The sequence below is a fragment of the Nerophis lumbriciformis genome, linkage group LG05 (genome assembly GCF_033978685.3).
Source record: "Nerophis lumbriciformis linkage group LG05, RoL_Nlum_v2.1, whole genome shotgun sequence".
NCBI classification, from domain to species: Eukaryota; Metazoa; Chordata; class Actinopteri; order Syngnathiformes; family Syngnathidae; genus Nerophis; species Nerophis lumbriciformis.
The window spans coordinates 55,397,681-55,418,003 of record NC_084552.2 but is presented as its reverse complement, the minus strand read 5'-3'; the positions used below and the strand labels follow the sequence as shown (position 1 = coordinate 55,418,003).

The window sequence follows — 20,323 nt, the reverse complement described above, 5'->3', positions numbered from 1 at the left end:
AATACAGAGGTGTCTTTATGACAATTTTTAGACAAACGATACCACCGTAAATTCTGGACTATAAGCCGTTTCTTTTTTCCTACGTTTTGAACCCTGCGGCTTATAAAGTGGTGCGGCTAATTTTCTTTGCTGACAGCCATGACACAATAGCAACAAAAAACAAACAAACACACTAATGGGTGTGTTATAGTTTGTGTTATGGTGCAGGTGCTGCAGTGTCCTTCCATTTAGTGCTTTCAACCGGAAGTAGAATTGCGGTTAAGTCTCCTAGACGTCCATAGCGTTCCTACTTGTATGGTTTCTCCATTCATCACTCCGAGTTTTACAATATAACCAAAACAATTCAACCTTACTAAACCGTCCCATGTGTGATATCTGTAGGAGTGTTTTCATGCATATTTGTACGTGCTATCGTAATGTAATGAAGCTAGCATCGTTAGCATTAGCTAATATGCTAACACGTTTTACGATTATCTGTGTTGGTATTATTAACTTACATGGGCATTCTTGTGTATTGTTTCAGTTTCACAAATTCCTCAGTAAACTCACCAAAACATCACCGTGGAGTCATTGAGTCTGTTTAGCTGATTAGCCTCCGCAGCTAGTGGGCCCATGACGATAACTTCTGTTTTGCTTGATCAGCCGTTTTTCTGCCGTGTTACAGGCACCGTTTGGAAACAATTAAGGTATGTAGATAAACATTTGCAAAATCTTTCTGTGCAAATAACTAATTTCACATCATATATACCAGGGGTGCTCATTACGTCGATCGCGAGCTACCGGTCGATCTCGGAAGTTGTGTCAGTCGATCACCAGCCAGGCATTAAAAAATAGTCCTAAAAATGAGCGATCATAAATCTTCACTATGACGTCACTTTCGTCACTTGATTGACATTCACGGCACCCGAGGGTCTTCTGAGATGACGCTGGCTGCTGCCAGCTCATTAAAATTACCGACTAGAAGGCGAGAAACACTTTATTTCAACAGACTCTGGCACCGTACCTGTCGTCAAAACTCCAAAGACCGACTGCACAGTTGCACAGTTGTGCTAACAAAATAAGAGTCTCAGAAAGCTGGCGTGCACAAGCTAGCAAGCTACAGAGTTTGCCGACAATGTATTTCTTGTAAAGTGTATACAAAGGAGTACGGAAGCTGGACAAATAAGATGCCAAAAACCAACCACTTTCATGTGGTATTGGACAGAAAGGAGGACTTTTTTTCTCCTCCATTCGAAAATGCGGACATTATCAGCACCATCAATGCAAGTCATCAGAATCAGGTAATACACCAACTTATATTCTTGTCTTCATGAAAGAAAGGAATCTATATGTGTTAAACATGCTTGTATTATCATTAAACACCTTTAACTTGTTAACAATATTAACTATATGTGTTAAACATGCTTGTGTTATCTTTAAACACCTTTAACTTGTTAACAATATTAACTATATGTGTTAAACATTCTTGTATTATCATTAAACACCTTTAACTTGTTAACAATATTAACTATATGTGTTAAACATGCTTGTATTATCATTAAACACCTTTAACTTGTTAACAATATTAACTATATGTGTTAAACATGCTTGCATTATCTTTAAACACCTTTAACTTGTTAACAATATTAACTATATTTATTAAACATACTTGTATTATCATTAAACACCTTTAATTTTTTAACAATATTAACTATATGTGTTAAATATGCTTGCATTATCTTTAAACACCTTTAACTTGTTAACAATATTAACTATATGTATTAAACATACTTGTATTATCTTTAAACACCTTTAACTTGTTAACAATATTAACTATATTTATTAAACATACTTGTATTATCATTAAACACCTTTAATTTTTTAACAATATTAACTATATGTGTTAAATATGCTTGCATTATCTTTAAACACCTTTAACTTGTTAACAATATTAACTATATGTATTAAACATACTTGTATTATCTTTAAACACCTTTAACTTGTTAACAATATTAACTATATTTATTAAACATACTTGTATTATCATTAAACACCTTTAATTTTTTAACAATATTAACTATATGTGTTAAATATGCTTGCATTATCTTTAAACACCTTTAACTTGTTAACAATATTAACTATATGTATTAAACATACTTGTATTATCATTAAACACCTTTAATTTTTTAACAATATTAACTACATGTGTTAAACATGCTTGCATTATCATTAAACACCTTTAACTTGTTAACAAAAACAAATATTTCATAAATAAGTAAATATAAATTATATATATGAATGAGGTAGATCCCCACGACTTGATCAATTGAAAAGTAGCTCGCCTGCAGAAAAAGTGTGAGCACCTCTGATATATACAGTATCTGCTGCTAGGGGCAACTATTATATGAACAAACAGTTTTTTTCCCTAAAATGTTATAAACCGGTGCGCTCTGTAGTCTGGATATTACGCCCTGCACTAAACTACGAGGCAAAAACCAAACAATGGGAGACACAATGCATAGTGTTTCGTTTTGAAAATGCAAATGTTAAATGTGTCGCATGAAAACTGGCCAACTGTATCCTGTTTGAAATGTTCCAACACCACGGCTAACCGAGAGGATGCAAATTGCAAGAAGAGACGCTGAAATGAAACAGCTGAGCACACTGTGGGTGTGCAGCCCGTGTGTGCACGAGTGTGATGAAGGTTCCTCTTCACTGCAGGCCACGCGGGCCCCAAGGGGATGTTTGGATGGCACTCCTGCCAGACACGCGGTGTTCTCACTTGTCAAGGTTGATTAGATACTGGATGAAAGTGATCCCCCCCCCCTCCACCCCCACGCCTCTCTTTGGCGACTGGTCACAGCGCCGATAGCTGTGTTCATGTCCCTCAATGACACACTTAGGGAAACGTCAAAAAGGCGGATTACTGCTCACTGTGAATCCATTCATTCTGTGTCACGTCAGTGGTTAATAGCTCTAAACCACTGCCAGCACAATAACACACACGCTGACAATGTTCTGAAAATTACTTTCAAAAAGTCATTCATTATGGTTACTCGTTACTTTACCAAAATAGTAATTGAATTACTAAAGGAGTCACTCTTTGATAAATGTCATTAATTACCAGAGGTGGGTAGTAACGCGCTACATTTACTCCGTTACATCGACTTGAGTAACTTTTGGGATAAATTGTACTTCTAAGAGTAGTTTTAATGCAACATACTTTTACTTTTACTTAAGTATATTTATAGAGAAGGAACGCTACTTTTACTCCGCTACTTTTATCTACATTCAGCTCGCTACTCGCTACTAATTTTTATCGATCTGTTAATGCACGCTTTCTTTGTTTTGGTCTGTCAGACAGACCTTCAAAGTGCCTGCCTTACTGGTGACGTTTCACTTCGTTCCACCAATCAGATGCAGTCACCGGTGACGTTGGACCAATCAAACAGAGCCAGGTGGTCACATGACCGGACTTAAACAAGTTGAAAAACTTATTGGGGTGTTACCATTTAGTGGTCAATTGTACGGAATGTGTACTGTACTGTGCAATCTAATAATAAAAGTTCCAATCAATCAATCAAAAGTGTGAAGGAAAAAAGATACTTGTTTTATTTCAACCGTACCGTCAAAAGCCTCAATACTGACCGCACATGAGGACGTTCCTGTCTTCACAATAAAAGTGCCGCGCCATCGCGCCTGCGCTTTGAAAACAAGAGTCTCCGAAAGCCAGCGTAAACAAGCTAGCAAGCTACGGAGTTTGACACCAATATATTTCTTGTAAAGTGTATAAAAACGAATATGGAAGCTGGACAAATAGGATGCCAAAAACCCACCACTTTCATGTGGTATTAGACAGAAAGGAGGAACTTTTCTTCTCCTCCATTTGAAAACGTGGACGTTATCATCACGACTGTCTGATTACAATCAACGCAAGTCATCAGAATCAGGTAATACACCAACTTATATTCTAGTCTTCATTAAAGAAAGGAATCTATATGTTAAACATGCATGTATATTCATTAAAACACCTTTAACATGTAAACAAAAACAGCAAAATAAATACTTATAAATTATATACTGTATATATATATATATATATATATATATATATATATATATATATATATATATGTATGATATGAGTGTGTATGTTACTCATCAGTTACTCAGTACTTGAGTAGTTTTTTCACAACATACTTTTTACTTTTACTCAAGTAAATATTTGGGTGACTACTCCTTACTTTTACTTGAGTAATAAATCTCTAAAGTAACAGTACTCTTACTTGAGTACAATTTCTGGCTACTCTACCCACCTCTGTTAATTACTCGGGAAAGTAATTCATACGTTACTTTGAAAAACAACTTCAAATATCTGACATATGCATTTAAGAGACGTCGCAAATGAGAGCGCACTGTGTGTTTGTATGTCTGTGTGTTTTTGTGTGTGTGTGCTTTTAAACGGCGGGGCCTGTTGCTTAGTGAAGTGTGACGTCATCGAGCGTTTTAACGGAGCTGTGTTTGTTTGCTTTAGCAGTTAGCAGTGCAGTTAGCCAGCTCTTTTGAATCTTTCCACCGTATTGTGTTACCTCTGGTTAATAAAGAGATTGAATGTGCTTCGATGGCTGTCATGTCTTCTTGTCAACAAACGGGGTATTGTTTGGATGTCAAGTTTGTCACTTCAATCGTTAATTTGAATAGAATAGGAAGTACTTTATTGATCCTAGGGGGAAATTCAGCACCACAGTTCGCTCACAATAGACAATAAATACTATACAGCATTATTCACATGTGAATAATATAAATATATTATACATATATTCTACATTTAAGTGCAGTCAAGAAGGAGCATATGCAATTTGTTGCTCAATATTCCCACTGTGTGCGTATGTTGTTGTCTGCTGTGTCACAGTGGGATGTTGCCTCTTCCTATTTAGACTTAGACTTCATTTTTATTGTCATTCAAATTTGAACTTTACAGTACAGATTTACAGTCCAGATGATATTTGATATCAAGTTCATTTTAGTGCTGCACGTATGACGCTGTCTTGTTGTTGACATAAAACCACATCAAAAGTAGTGTGCCACGTTACATCAAGCAATCGCTAACGGCATTGTAACGGACCTAAAAGTAATTAATTAGATTACTCGTTAATATTAAAAGTAGTGACGTTACAAACGATTACGAACACTGCACCCTGATAATTGGATATACTCAAAGTTCGATATCACGCGGTCATTGTGGTCTATAAAATACAGATCGCATTATATCCGACATTGCGTTAGAAATGCTTATTTTTTTACCGTTTTCTTTTTGAAAGAATACAATAAAACGATCCTCAAACTAGACGTAACGTGAATAGTCACGCCTGGTTAGCTCGCACATCACAGATAGGCTTAGCTATCTAGCTGCTAAGCTAACGGAATAAGTAAGTAAGTAAGTATTTTTCGGAGTATAAGTCGCACCGTAGTATAAGTCGCACCTGCCGAAAATGCATAATAAAGAAGGAAAAAAACATATATAAATCGCACTGGAGCCCGGTCAAACTATGAAAACAACTGCGACTTATAGTCTGAAAAATACGGTAAGTACATTTTATTTATAAAGCGCTTTTCACAGATAAAAATCACAAAGTGCTGTACAAAACACAGGTGAATTAAGACAATTAAATAAAAACAACAGGGGCAACATAATTGAAGAGGATACAAACAAAATGGCTAAAAAAGGTTAAGAAGTCCATTGACTAAAAGCTTTTCTGTAAAGCGAAGTCTTCGGTTCCAACACAGAGGTGATCATTTACAATTAAAGAAAGTACAGCATCGATACTGCATCAGTCTGCCGCCATCTGCTGCCAGCCACAACAGGAGCAGCTGATTGCTGGCACCTGTGCTGATTGCAGCCAATCCAGAAAGCGCTTAAAGTCAGCTAACACGTCATCTTTAAACACTGTCATGCGTGACGTGGGCTGGACTTCAATTGCTAGTGCGACATCCAGTGGACACGTTTAGAACAGCAGTTTCTTTCAGTAAAAAAATTGCAGCTAATTTTATACTTGAATCCATCTTGCGGGCCGGGGGCCGGATTAAGCCTGTTCGCGGGCCGTACCAGTGCCATACGTTTGACACCTCTGTTCTACACACTTCTTTGCAATTTAGACGCGACAATATTGTGCAAATTAGCATGTATTAGCCTGCAAGCCTCGCTGCCTTTGCCGTGACAAGAGGAAGTGTTTGATGGCACAGGAGCCAACATGTGTTGCGTGCATACTAGAGATGTGCGGATAGGCAATTATTTCATCCGCAACCGCATCAGAAAGTCGTCAACCATCCGCCATCCACCCGATGTAACATTTAATCAGAACCGCATCCGCCCGCACCCGCCCGTTGTTATATATCTAATATAGACGATGCAAGGCATTAGTGAGGTTATAAAGCTTTTACCTGTTAAAGAAAGGAGACTGATCCAATGCAGCACAGACATTCGCGTGCCACGCTGTCACGGCCCAGACGCACACCAGTGCGCAATCATATGGGAGCCGCGCTGAGCGCACCTCCAAGCTCGTCTCGCTGCCGGCGACGGCCGGGTATGGGCCCGACGCTCCAGCGCCATCCATTTTCAGGGCTAGTTGATTCGGCAGGTGGGTTGTTACACACTCCTTAGCGGGTTCCGACTTCCATGGCCACCGTCCTGCTGTCTATATCAACCAGGGTGAGCCCCACCCCTTTCGTGAGCGCACTGCGCGCGGAGTGACCCCTGTTACGCGCCCCCGGCAACAGGGGTGGCGGGCAGGTAAGCTGCGCGGGCGGAGCGCGCGGAGTGACCCCTGTTACGAGCCCCCGGCCACGGGGGTGGCGGGCAGGTAAGCTGCTTACCTGCTGCGCGTGACGCCGGCCGCGGCGAAGGCGGACGAGGCGGGGTGTCGGTGCGGTGGGCGCGGTGGTGACCCTGGACGTGCGTCGGGCCGTTCTCGCGGATCGCCTCAGCTACGGCTCCTGGTGGGGCCCTCTCAGGGGAAGGGGCCTCGGTCCCGGACCCCGGCGAGGCGTCCCTTCTCCGCTCCGTAAAAGTGTCCATCTCTTCTTTTTTTTTTTCTTCTGTTGTGGCATATGCTGCAGGTGCCTGCTCGTTTTTCGTATGTGGGTAACAACATTTAACTATGTATATATATTTCCCAATTGGTTTAACTACCACCCGCCTGAATCTATTCAAAATCTTTTTTTTTTAAATTTCGACCGCCCGACCCGACCCGCGGATAAAATCTAATTTTTTTAATTTCATCCGCCCGATCCGCGGATAATCCGCGGACTCCGCGGTTGTGCCCGCAAACCGCGCATCTCTAGTGCATACGTACGCTTCAACAATACACACACACACACACACACACACACACACACACACACACACACACATGTCAAATGTTTTATCAACGTTTAGCCCGGCCCTCGCTCTCACCTCCTCCGCCGTCCTTCTCCTCCTCCTCGATGCTGTTCTTGATGCTGTCGTACTCCTCGTCGATGTTCTGGTTGCCCCGGATCTGGCTGAGCACTCGGCGGGCCTTCTGGGTCAGCCCGCGCTGGATCAGCCAGCGAGGGCTCTCGGGCAAGAAGAGGAATCCCACAAACTGGAGAACAGCGGGCGCCACCGACAGGCCCAGCATGTACCTGGGGAGGCGGAGGAGGGGAGAGATATTTCTTTTTGATAGGCTGTTACTTTAAGGAGCCATTAAGAGAAATGTCAAGGCTTAATTTAAATCCTTCTGCCTGTAATTGAACCTGCATCATATTACAATATACATTTTAATACATTCTATAACATCAGTGGATGAATTTTGGCCTCATTCTTGTGAAAATCATGTGTGTGACTTGATCATTAAAGGGGAACATTATCACCAGACCTATGTAAGCGTCAATATATACCTTGATGTTGCAGAAAAAAGACCATATATTTTTTTAACCGATATCCGAACTCTAAATGGGTGAATTTTGGCGAATTAAACGCCTTTCTAATATTCGCTCTCGGAGCGATGACGTCACAACGTGGCGTCACATCGAGAAGCAATCCGCCATTTTCTCAAACACCGAGTCAAATCAGCTCTGTTATTTTCCGTTTTTTCGACTGTTTTCCGTACCTTGGAGACATCATGCCTCGTCGGTGTGTTGTCGGAGGGTGTAACAACACGAACAGGGACGGATTCAAGTTGCACCAGTGGCCCAAAGATGCGAAAGTGGCAAGAAATTGGACGTTTGTTCCGCACACTTTACCGACGAAAGCTATGCTACGACAGAGATGGCAAGAATGTGTGGATATCCTGCGACACTCAAAGCAGATGCATTTCCAACGATAAAGTCAAAGAAATCTGCCGCCAGACCCCCATTGAATCTGCCGGAGTGTGTGAGCAATTCAGGGACAAAGGACCTCGGTAGCACGGCAAGCAATGGCGGCAGTTTGTTCCCGCAGACGAGTGAGCTAAACCCCCTGGATGTCTTGACTCACACCGTCAAGAGAAGAATATCGACCCTAGCTTCCCTGGCCTGCTGACATGAGGGTATGTCTACAGAATATATTAATTGATGAAAATTGGGCTGTCTGCACTCTCAAAGTGCATGTTGTTGCCAAATGTATTTCATATGCTGTAAACCTAGTTCATAGTTGTTAGTTTCCTTTAATGCCAAACAAACACATACCAATCGTTGGTTAGAAGGCGATCGCCGAATTCGTCCTCGCTTTCTCCCGTGTTGCTGGCTGTCGTGTCGTTTTCGTCGGTTTCGCTTGCATACGGTTCAAACCGATATGGCTCAATAGCTTCAGTTTCTTCTTCAATTTCGTTTTCGCTACCTGCCTCCACACTACAACCATCCGTTTCAATACATGCGTAATCTGTTGAATCGCTTAAGCCGCTGAAATCCGAGTCTGAATCCGAGCTAATGTCGCTATAGCTTGCTGTTCTTTCCGCCATGTTTGTTTGTGTTGGCTTCACTATGTGACGTCACAGGAAAATGGACGGGTGTATATAACGATGGTTAAAATCAGGCACTTTGAAGCTTTTTTTAGGGATATTGCGTAATGGGTAAAATTTTGAAAAAAACTTCGAAAAATATAATAAGCCTCTGGGAACTGATTTTTAATGGTTTTAACAATTCTGAGATTGTGATAATGTTCCCCTTTAAAGAGTGGGATTAGTTGAATAATCCAGGAATAGCTGCAGTGTAGCGTCTGTAAGCAGATAATACTGTATCATGTCTTTCTCTTTCGGACTTCACATCGAGGAAACGCCATTCTTCGCTCACTCTAAGTGACGGATGAGGCAAAAACTGCACATTGGGCGGCATATATGGCAATTTACAGTGTCTAGACCAGGGGTCCTCAAGTACAAATCTTGAAGGTCCACAAATGTTTTTTTGAAACAGGCTGGGTCCGTTTATTATCGGTCAAGCTTATATAATAGCAGGAGGTAGGTAGTTTAACATTTTCTTAAAATTAACAAAAATAAAATAAATATCCAATAAAATACATGAAATATTTTCTTTGAAACAAAAATAAATAAGAACTTTGAAAAAATGTGTCCTCTGCATTTGACCCATCCCTTGATCACCCCCTGGGAGGTGAGGGGAGCAGTGGGCAGCAGCGGCGCTGCGCCCGGGAATCATTTTTGGTGATTTAACCCCCAATTCCAACCCTTGATGCTGAGTGCCAAGCAGGGAAGAATGCTGGTATGAGCTTTTAAACATAACCCGTTAACTGCTGCCAATCAAATGGTGAATAAGATACTCTTTAGGGTTCATATGTTTGTAAATCTGACTGTGTTGAAGTCAGTGCCTCACCAGCCATCAACCTCACCGCACGTTACTGCTCTGTTGTTATTTGTTGTTGTGTCATAGATTTAACAAAAATCTTGCTTGATGTTTCATATGGCTTTTTCAGCCTCGTGATTTCTTTTTTTCTTAGCTCTGAATCATGAGGAAATGTCTCTTCAAATTCGCGGTGCTCTTTCAGATAGTGACGTTTCAGATTTTCACTTTTCACCAGAGCAACAGTACTGTTGCATAGTAGACACATTGGTCTGGTACTTGCAGTAGGTAGGATGAAAACATATTGCTCTGTCCATTCTTCCTTGAAACGTCGGTTTTCCCTGTCCACCTTTCTTTTACCAGCCTGAGCCAACTTGGAGCATGCCATTGTGATTTGATTCACATTCAGTGACTGACAAGTGAACAGTTAGCGAAGTAGCGATACGAGACAACTGTGTGCCTGCAGCGAAAGGTTCCATGCACTGTGCACATGACCCAGGTGGTAACAGCCTATCAGCGCGTCGTTGTGAAAGAGATGACAACCCATACCCCGGAATTAGCCAATCAGAGTGGCGTTCTCTCGCTCTCACTCCGTCTCTCTCTGGGAGAGAGAGAGAGAGAGAGAGAGAGAGAGAGAGAGACGGAGTGAGTGAGACACGAGAAGTGTAAACGAAACGTGGAGATATTTGACTAAAAACAACAAAAAACGTTGACTTGCGCTAGCGATAACTCACAGATAAATACAATTATTATATTTTTTATAATAATTATAATTATAATAATTAAAAAAAACATTTTTTTTTTTTTTTTACTATAATTCGTGCTGGGTCCGGACGGACACGTCGCTGGGTCCAGACATGGACCGCGGACCGCCTGTTGAGGATCACTGCACTACACTGTCACACAGAGAGGAAAATGGCTCTTTAATTGCATCCACTTAAGCGCACAATCAGTATGTTCTGAGAGAGGGGCTGCTTGGAGTGTGCAGGAGGATGGTGAAGGGGGAAAGGAGGTCTTACTGAAAAAGTGTCCGCAGCTAATTTTTCAAAGGCTTGCGGCACATTCTAAAAACACTATGACCAAAGAAAAAAAAAAAACATTAAATAGTGGAATATAAGAGTAAACGGATGAAATCTATCGAGAAAAAACTTGCAATGTTGCTGTTTTTTTTAAAGGAGGCATTAAAAAATAAATAATAATACTGACTCAAAAACAATGTTGTTATGAATTATTGACATGTATATACCTATACAATGACAGTTTAAAAAAAATCTGACTAAAGGTGTTTGTGATCCAAAATCATAAAAGTGATCAAAATAATTCTTATATCAATACATATTATTTTCAACTTTAGATCTGTTGATTATACGTTTTTAATATTTGTTCATGTTTTAGTTTTTTTTTATATTTGTTTTATAATTCCTCTTTTGTCAAAGAAAACTTTGTTTGTAGAGATTTAAGCCTTGAAAGAAAAAATATATATAGGGGTTGTTTTTTTTAACATTTTTATGGCAGACACATCGGGGTCTCCAAATCTATATATTGTATTGGTTTTGAAAATGAAAAATATCAAAATGGCATGTTTTGATTTTTCAGTGTGCGGCTCTAAATGGAAAAAAGTTTTGACACCCCTGCCTTACTAGAATGAGTTATATAATTTAACAAAACACACAGTAAATCAAACAAAGTCCCCTTTTGGGAGTCAACATGTGTGCTAAAATGCTCTCTTGGGAGCCAAAATACATGTAAAAGTGCCCTCTTGGGAGCCAAAATATGTGCTAAGGAGCCCGCCTGTGAGCCAAAACACCTGCTAAAGTACTCTCTTAGGAGCCAAAATGCTAGCTAAAGTGCCCCCGAGGATCTAAAAAATGTGCTAAAGTGCCCTCTAGGAGCTCAAATATGTGCCAAAGTACCCTCCTGGGAGCCAAAACGCCTGCTAAAGTGCTCTCTTAGGAGCCAAAATACTAGCTAAAGCAAGATATGTGCTAAAGTGCCCTCTAAGAGCCAAGATACGTGCTAAAGTGACCTCCCGGGGGACGGCGTGGCGCAGTGGAAGAGTGGCCGTGCGCAACCCGAGGGTCCCTGGTTCAATCCCCACCTAGTACCAACCTCGTCATGTCCGTTGTGTCCTGAGCAAGACACTTCACCCTTGCTCCTGATGGGTGCTGGTTAGCGCCTTGCATGGCAGCTCCCTCCATCAGTGTGTGAATGTGTGTGTGAATGGGTAAATGTGGAAGTAGTGTCAAAGCGCTTTGAGTACCTTAAAGGTAGAAAAGCGCTATACAAGTACAGCCCATTTATCATTTATCATTTAAAACACTTGCTGAGGTGCCCTGTAGGAGCTAAAATATGTGCTAAAGTGCCCTCCTGGGGGCCAAAACACTTAATAAAGTCACCTTTTAGGAGTCAAAACGCTTGCTAAAGCGCCTTCTAGGAGCTAAAATATGTGCCAAAGTAGCCTCCTGGGAGCCAAACCGCCTGCTAAAGTGCTCTCTTAGGAGCCAAAATACTAGCTAAAGTGCCCTCTAAGAGGCATGATATGTGCTAAAGTTCCCTCTAAGAGCCAAGATACGTGCTAAAGTGCCCTCTCGGGAGTCAAAACACTTAATTAATTCCCCTTTTAGGAGTCGAAACGCTTACTAAAGTGCCCTCTAGGAGCTAAAATATGTGCTAAAGTGCCATCCCGGGAGCCAAAACACTCAATAAACTCACCTTTTTTGGAGTGAAAACGCTTGCCAAAGTGCCCTATAGGAGCTAAAATATGTGCTAAAGTACCCTCCTGAGAGCCAAAACGTCTGCTAAAGTGCTCTCTTAGGAGCCAAAATACTAACTAAAGTGCCCTCTAAGAGGCAAGATATGTGCTAAAGTTCCCTCTAAGAGCCAAGATACGTGCTAAAGTGCCCTCTCGGGAATCAAAACACTTAATTAATTCCCCTTTTAGGAGTCGAAACGCTTACTAAAGTGCCCTCTAGGAGCTAAAATATGTGCTAAAGTGCCATCCCGGGAGCCAAAACACTCAATAAACTCACCTTTTTTGGAGTGAAAACGCTTGCCAAAGTGCCCTATAGGAGCTCAAATATGTGCTAAAGTACCCTCCTGAGAGCCAAAACGTCTGCTAAAGTGCTCTCTTAGGAGCCAAAATACTAGCTAAAGTGCCCTCTAAGAGGCAAGATATGTGCTAAAGTTCCCTCTAAGAGCCAAGATACGTGCTAAAGTGCCCTCTCGGGAATCAAAACACTTAATTAATTCCCCTTTTAGGAGTCGAAACGCTTACTAAAGTGCCCTCTAGGAGCTAAAATATGTGCTAAAGTGCCATCCCGGGAGCCAAAACACTCAATAAACTCACCTTGTTTGGAGTGAAAACGCTTGCCAAAGTGCCCTATAGGAGCTCAAATATGTGCTAAAGTACCCTCCTGGGAGCCAAAACGCCTGCTAAAGTGCTCTCTTAGGAGCCAAAATACTAGCTAAAGTGCCCTCTAAGAGGCAAGATATTTGCTAAAGTTCCCTCTAAGAGCCAAGATACGTGCTAAAGTGCCCTCTCGGGAGTCAAAACACTTAATTAATTCCCCTTTTAGGAGTCGAAACGCTTACTAAAGTGCCCTCTAGGAGCTAAAATATGTGCTAAAGTGCCATCCCGGGAGCCAAAACACTCAATAAACTCACCTTTTTTGGAGAGAAAACGCTTGCCAAAGTGCCCTATAGGAGCTAAAATATGTGCTAAAGTACCCTCCTGAGAGCCAAAAGGTCTGCTAAAGTGCTCTCTTAGGAGCCAAAATGCTAACTAAAGTGCCCTCTAAGAGGCAAGATACGTGCTAAAGTGCCCTCCCGGGAGTAAAAACACTTAATTAATTCCCCTTTCAGGAGTCGAAACGCTTGCTAAAGTGCCCTCTAGGAGCTAAAATATGTGCTAAAGTACCCTCCTGGGAGCCAAAACGTCTGCTAAAGTGCTCTCTTAGGAGCCAAAATGCTAACTAAAGTGCCCTCTAAGAGGCAAGATACGTGCTAAAGTGCCCTCCCGGGAGTAAAAACACTTAATTAATTCCCCTTTCAGGAGTCGAAACGCTTGCTAAAGTGCCCTCTAGGAGCTAAAATATGTGCTCCTGGGAGCCAAAACGTCTGCTAAAGTGCTCTCTTAGGAGCCAAAATGCTAACTAAAGTGCCCTCTAAGAGGCAAGATATGTGCTAAAGTGCCCTCTCGGGAGCCAAAACACTTAATTAATCCCCCTTTTAGGAGTCGAAACGCTTGCTAAAGTGCCCTCTAAGAGCCAAGATACGTGCTAAAGTGCCCTCCCGGGAGCCAAAACACTTAATAAAGTCACCTTTTAGGAGTCAAAACGCTTGTTAAAGTGCCCTCTAGGAGCTCAAATATGTGCCAATGTACCCTCCTTGGGGCCAAAACATCTGCAAAAGTGCTCTCTTAGGAGCCAAAATGCTAGCTAAAGTGCCCTCTAAGAGGCAAGATATGTGCTAAAGTGCCCAATAAGAGCCAAGATACATAAATAAATGCTCAAGTGCACTCCCGGGAGTCAAAACACTTAATTAATTCCCCTTTTAGGAGTCGAAACGCTTGCTAAAGTGCCCTCTAGGGGCTAAAATATGTGCTAAAGTGCCCTCCCGGGAGCCAAAACGCCTGCTAAAGTGCTCCATTAGGAGCCAAAATGCTAACTAAAGTGCCCTCTAAGACACAAGATATGTGCTAAAGTGCCCTCTAAGAGCCAAGATACATGCTAAAGTGCCCTCTCATAACCAAGATACGTGCTAAAGTGCCCTCTAAGAGCCAAGATACGTGCTAAAGTGCCCTCTAAGAGCCAAGATACGTGCTAAAGTGCCCTCTAAGAGACAAGATATGTGCTAAAGTGCCCTCTAAGAGCCAAGATACGTGCTAAAGTGCCCTCTAAGAGACAAGATACGTGCGAAAGTGCCCTCTAAGAGACAAGATACGTGCTAAAGTGCCCTCTGAGAGCCAAGATATGTGCTAAAGTGCCCAATAAGAGCCAAGATACATAAATAAATGCTCAAGTGCCCTCCCGGGAGTCAAAACACTTAATTAATTCCCCTTTTAGGAGTCGAAACGCTTGCTAAAGTGCCCTCTAGGAGCTAAAATATGTGCTAAAGTGCCCTCCCGGGAGCCAAAACACCTGCTAAAGTGCTCTATTAGGAGCCAAAATGCTAACTAAAGTGCCCTCTAAGACACAAGATATGTGCTAAAGTGCCCTCTAAGAGCCAAGATACGTGCTAAAGTGCCCTCTCATAGCCAAGATACGTGCTAAAGTGCCCTCTAAGAGACAAGATATGTGCTAAAGTGCCCTCTAAGAGCCAAGATACGTGCTAAAGTGCCCTCTAAGAGACAAGATACGTGCGAAAGTGCCCTCTAAGAGACAAGATACGTGCTAAAGTGCCCTCTGAGAGCCAAGATATGTGCTAAAGTGCCTTCTAAGAGCCAAGATACGTGCTAAAGTGCCCTCTAAGAGCCAAGATACGTGCTAAAGTGCCCTCTAAGAGCCAAGATACATGCTAAAGTGCCCTCTAAGAGACAAGATATGTGCTAAAGTGCCCTCTAAGAGCCAAGATACGTGCTAAAGTGCCCTCTAAGAGACAAGATACGTGCGAAAGTGCCCTCTAAGAGACAAGATACGTGCTAAAGTGCCCTCTGAGAGCCAAGATATGGGCTAAAGTGCCTTCTAAGAGCCAAGATACGTGCTAAAGTGCCCTCTAAGAGACAAGATACGTGCGAAAGTGCCCTCTAAGAGACAAGATACGTGCTAAAGTGCCCTCTGAGAGCCAAGATATGGGCTAAAGTGCCTTCTAAGAGCCAAGATACGTGCTAAAGTGCCCTCTAAGAACCAAGATACGTGCTAAAGTGCCCTCTCGGGAGTCAAAACAATTAATTCCCCTTTTAGGAGTCAAAACACTTGCTAAAGTACCCTCCTGGCAGCCAAAACGCCTGCTCAAGTGCGCGCGTGGGAGCCAAAACACATCTAACAGTGTGTATAAAGATGTTCTTTCGCATCAGAGCTGCACCTTGGAAAACCAATTTATGATGTCGGAATCTCTGGTCTGCAACATCAAGCAGAAAGGACGGCCTTTATCTACTCTGACATTTCACAACTCAGCATGCAAACACTGCAAATGGGCTTTTAATGGGACCAAAAGTAGGTGAGATGAGACTGCACTGTATGGTCCTAATGTGCAGAAGTCTGCATGCCTTGACATTTTGCTTTGGAGCCCCTCTGCCATTTGATACGACGGCCGATGATATCGCGCATCACGCCGAAACAAATGTGTGTCCGACAAAAGAATCGTCTCGTGGATTTGCCCTGCGTGCGTGTCTGACCTCCAGCCGTCGCGCTGCAAGTAGCTGAAGGCGCCGTCGACGACGCTGGCGGCGAACTGTCCGCCGGTGATGAAGAGGGTGTTGACGGTCACCAACTGGCCGCGGAGGTGCGGCGGCGAGGCCTCTGCGATGTACACGGGCACCGTCATGGAGGCGATGCCTGCGGCGTGGGGGAGGGGCGAGAGAGAGCGAGATCAACAAGATGGCACTGGAAAACACCTAGAAATCATTTTGACAGAATACAAAGTTTGCAGGAGGAATCAAAGACGTGCTAATCTACGTGTTGGTAAAAAAACAAACAGGACAGAGTGAGGGTTTATTCCCAAAGAAATGTGGAAAAAAATGGTCATTACACAGCATTTTTACAAAAAACAAAAGTCGCACTTGTTGCTAGGCAGAATTCATGATTCACAAGTACATTTAGAGCCGCGACAAGTGGAAAAAAGGATATGTTTTAAAATGTTTGCAATACAGGAACTTTACTCTGAATCTTTGGAAACCACATGATTTGATTCAATTCGATTCTTGGGGGTAACGAGTCCATTCAGAATCGATTTTCGATTCAAACCGATTCTTGATTCAAAATCATGACTTTTTAATAACATTGGGGGCCAGTTCTATGAGTAACTACATTCCTCCATAAAATAAAAAAACAGCTCTGATACATTTCTATATTACTTAAAAGAGAACTGGTTTTATTTTGAAAAAAAATCTACCCAAACGTTTAATAAAGTCAAATACAAATAAGGCAACAAGATAAGTATCCAACACTTATATTAGTGGCTGGACTGGACAGATAAAAAAAAAAAAATAATAATAATTGAAAAAAATGTTGGATTTTTTTTAATCGGTTAGGAATTGTTACAAATAATAATGGCAATTTATTCTAAAATTTTTATTTATTTTTTTGTGACGGCCCTAAAGTTTACGTTTCACCTTTTAGGTGATATACAATAGAGGCCAAAAGTTTGGCCTCATTTCAATGTGTTTTCTTTATTTTCATGACTAATTTCATTGTAGATTGTCACTGAAGGCATCAAAACCTTGACACCTGTGAAGTGAAAACCCCTTTCAGGTGACTACCTTTTGAAGCTCATCGAGAGAATGCCAAGAGTGTGCAAAACAGTAATCAGCTCAAAGGGTGGCTATTTTGAAGAAACTAGAATATAAAACATGTTTTCATTTATTTCACCTTTTTTTGTTAAGTACTGTCATGTCTGTATTATCATGTTTTGTTTTAAGTCATGTTTTGTTTAGTTTCCGTCTTTTCACTCCCTTGTCTTGTCACCATAGCAACCATTAGTTTTCACCTGTCACGTCACGCACCTGTTTCACGTCTTGAGTCACGCACCTGTTTTCGTTAATCATGTCTGTAGTATTTAAGTTCAGTGTTTTTCAGTTTGTTTTTCTGACGACCTCGCACCACATTCGCACCACATTTATGCTCTGTCCATTCCTCTATGATCCTGCTTCATGTCCCTTGTCACAGTAAGTTTTGGTTCCATGTTTATAGTCCTTTTGTTTTTCATAGTTTATTCTCCGCCACTGTGCGCGCTTTCATTTATTCCTTTTTATTTGATAAATATAAATAAATCATGTACCTCCATTCCCGTCTCGCCCGTGCCAACTTTCCGTTGCATCCTGGAAAAGCAAACTCCCAAGATTCAGCCCTGACAGTAGGTCGTCAGAAAAACAAACTGAAAAACACTGAACTTAAATACTACAGACATGATTAACGAAAACAGGTGCGTGACTCAAGACGTGAAACAGGTGCGTGACGTGACAGGTGAAAACTAATGGTTGCTATGGTGACAAGACAAGGGAGTGAAAAACCAGAAACTAAACAAAACATGACTTAAAACAAAACATGATAATACAGACATGACAAGTACATAACTCCACATGTGTTCATTCATAGTTTTGATGCCTTCAGTGACAATCTACAATGTAAATAGTCATGAAAATAAAGAAAACGCATTAAATGAGAAGGTGTGTCCAAACTTTTAGCCTGTACTGTATGTGAATGATGTTGCGTAAAACTGTTATGAAATGTGTTCTGGAATTTAAGTTTGAGATTTTAGCAACAAGCCTCCATAGAAAAGCAACACAATAATCATTTCCACACAGATTGGTGACTTTAGAGTAGAAATCCATTTGTTGATGTACATTTTGTTCTGTTAAAATCTAATTTGTTTGCACAAAGTCAAAACGATCGAAATGCTAATTTTCCTTAGCATGTCAATGGGCACATCCATTCTAAGTTAGCATTAAGCTAGCGGTGTAGGCGCCCACCTTTATCCTGTATCCTGCATTGATTTTTTTGTTGCTGTTTGACCGATTTACGGTAAAATCACATCGGGTACTTTTGCTTTATTACATCATTGAGGGTAAAGCGAGTGCTTAGTGATCACAAAGTAAATGTGACAGAATGTTCTTCTGTGACCACAGCTTTGGACCTTTGACCCGCTAAAAATCCGAGCTCCAAATAAAACCATCTTGAGGACACTGCTGAACAAACCCGGAGTGCATTTAGCTCCACGTGGAGGTAACACAAGACCACAGTGTTCTGCAGCTGGCTCCTGATAAGCTCTATTAATAGCCTGCTTGCCATGCACCCCCACCCTCACCATCCTCCCATCACTTCTTCTTCGTGCTTACATCCGCCCTGCCCTGACTGGCCACCGTGCTTTACGTGGCTACCTGTTGCTATGGCAACCCCCGTCTCAGGAAACCAGCCGGTCGGGCACCACGCGGTGGCAGCTTTTGGGAAGACAAATCCAATAACACACACACAGATTGGATGCACAGAAAAGACGACGGCGTGGGAATGCTTTACGGCTGACATCGTTATATGGGGAAGAAAAACACTTGAATCATATAAAAACACTTGAATCATTAAAGGCCGGCGCCTCAAACTCACACAACATCAAAGTTTCATTGTTTTGATATTAACCCGAGGACCTGAAGCCAAATCAGATGTGGCTCAAGATAAAGAGAGCCCTCTGCTGATGCCACCCTGGCAAAAACACCTTGTGGATGTTTAAGGCTGAACCACTGATCAAGCTTTGTTGAGTCAATCTACATGCACACAACTTAGTGATTGCCCCCAGTTAAGGCCCAATTGTTGAAAAGCACATGCTAAATTGGCCTCTAGGAAGACAAAACACATGCTAAAGTGCCATAATTGGGATGGGAGCAAACTGCTAAAGTTCCCTCTTATGAGCCAAAACGCATGTTAGAGTACCCTTTAGGGCAGTGGTTCTCAACCTTTTTTCAGTGATGTACCCCATGTGAAAAATGTTTTAATTCAAGTACCCCCTAATCAGAGGGGGGTTTTTTTGGTTGAAAAAAAGAGATAAAGAAGTAAAATACAGCACTATGTCATCGGTTTCTGATTTATTAAATTGTATAACAGTGCAAAAATATTGCTCATTTGTCGTGGTCTTTCTTGAACTATTTGGGAAAAAAAGATATAAAAATAACTAAAAACTTGTTGAAAAATAAACAAGTGATTCAATTATAAATATGTCCACAAAAAATCTAGCTGTCAACACTGAATATTGCATTGTTGCATTGTAATGAATGAAATAGCCTACTTGATTTGATGTTCAGTTTATCAACTTACATTCATATTTTGTTGAAGTATTATTCAATAAATATACTTATAAAGGATTTTTGAATTGTTGCTATTATTAGAATACTTTAAAAAAAAATCTCACGTACCCCTTGGCATACCTTCAAGTACCCCCAGCGGTACACGTACCCCCATTTGTGAACCACTGCTTTAGGGAGTCAAACTGTGGGCTAAACAGCCCTTTGGGAGCCAAAGCACATGCTAAACTGCTCTCTAGGGAGCCAAAACATCTGCTCAACTGCTCTCTTGGCAGCTAAAATGTGTGCTAAAGTGCTCTCTGGGGAGCCAAAATGTGAGCTGAAATGTTTTTTCTTGGGAGCCAAAATGCATGTTAAAGTACTCTGCAGGGACCCAAACTGTGGGATAAACAGCCTTCCAAGGAGCCAAAACACATGCTCGACTTCTCTCTGTGGAGCCAAAATGTGTGCTAAAGTGCTCCGGGGAGCCAAAATGTGTACTAAAGTGCTCTCTGGGGAGACACAATTTGTGCTAAACTGCTCTCTTGGAAGCCAAAATGTGTGTTAAAGTGCTCTCTGGGGAGCCAAAATGTGTGCTAAAGTGCTCTATTGGAAGCCAAAACGTGTGTT

The 20,323-nt window shown here is 41.6% G+C and overlaps 1 protein-coding gene across 1 annotated transcript in view; it reads right to left on the bottom strand.

The window, feature by feature from the left end:
* LOC133606145 (proton myo-inositol cotransporter-like) overlaps positions 1 to 20,323 on the bottom strand; it is a 184,379-nt gene that overhangs the window by 100,345 nt on the left and 63,711 nt on the right. Inside the window, exons 3-4 of the mRNA XM_061959751.1 lie at positions 16,103 to 16,262; positions 7,433 to 7,641 (exon numbers count right to left, since the gene is read on the bottom strand). Of these exons, the coding sequence (XP_061815735.1) occupies positions 7,433 to 7,641; positions 16,103 to 16,262 (369 nt within the window). The remainder of the gene's footprint in view (positions 1 to 7,432; positions 7,642 to 16,102; positions 16,263 to 20,323) is intronic.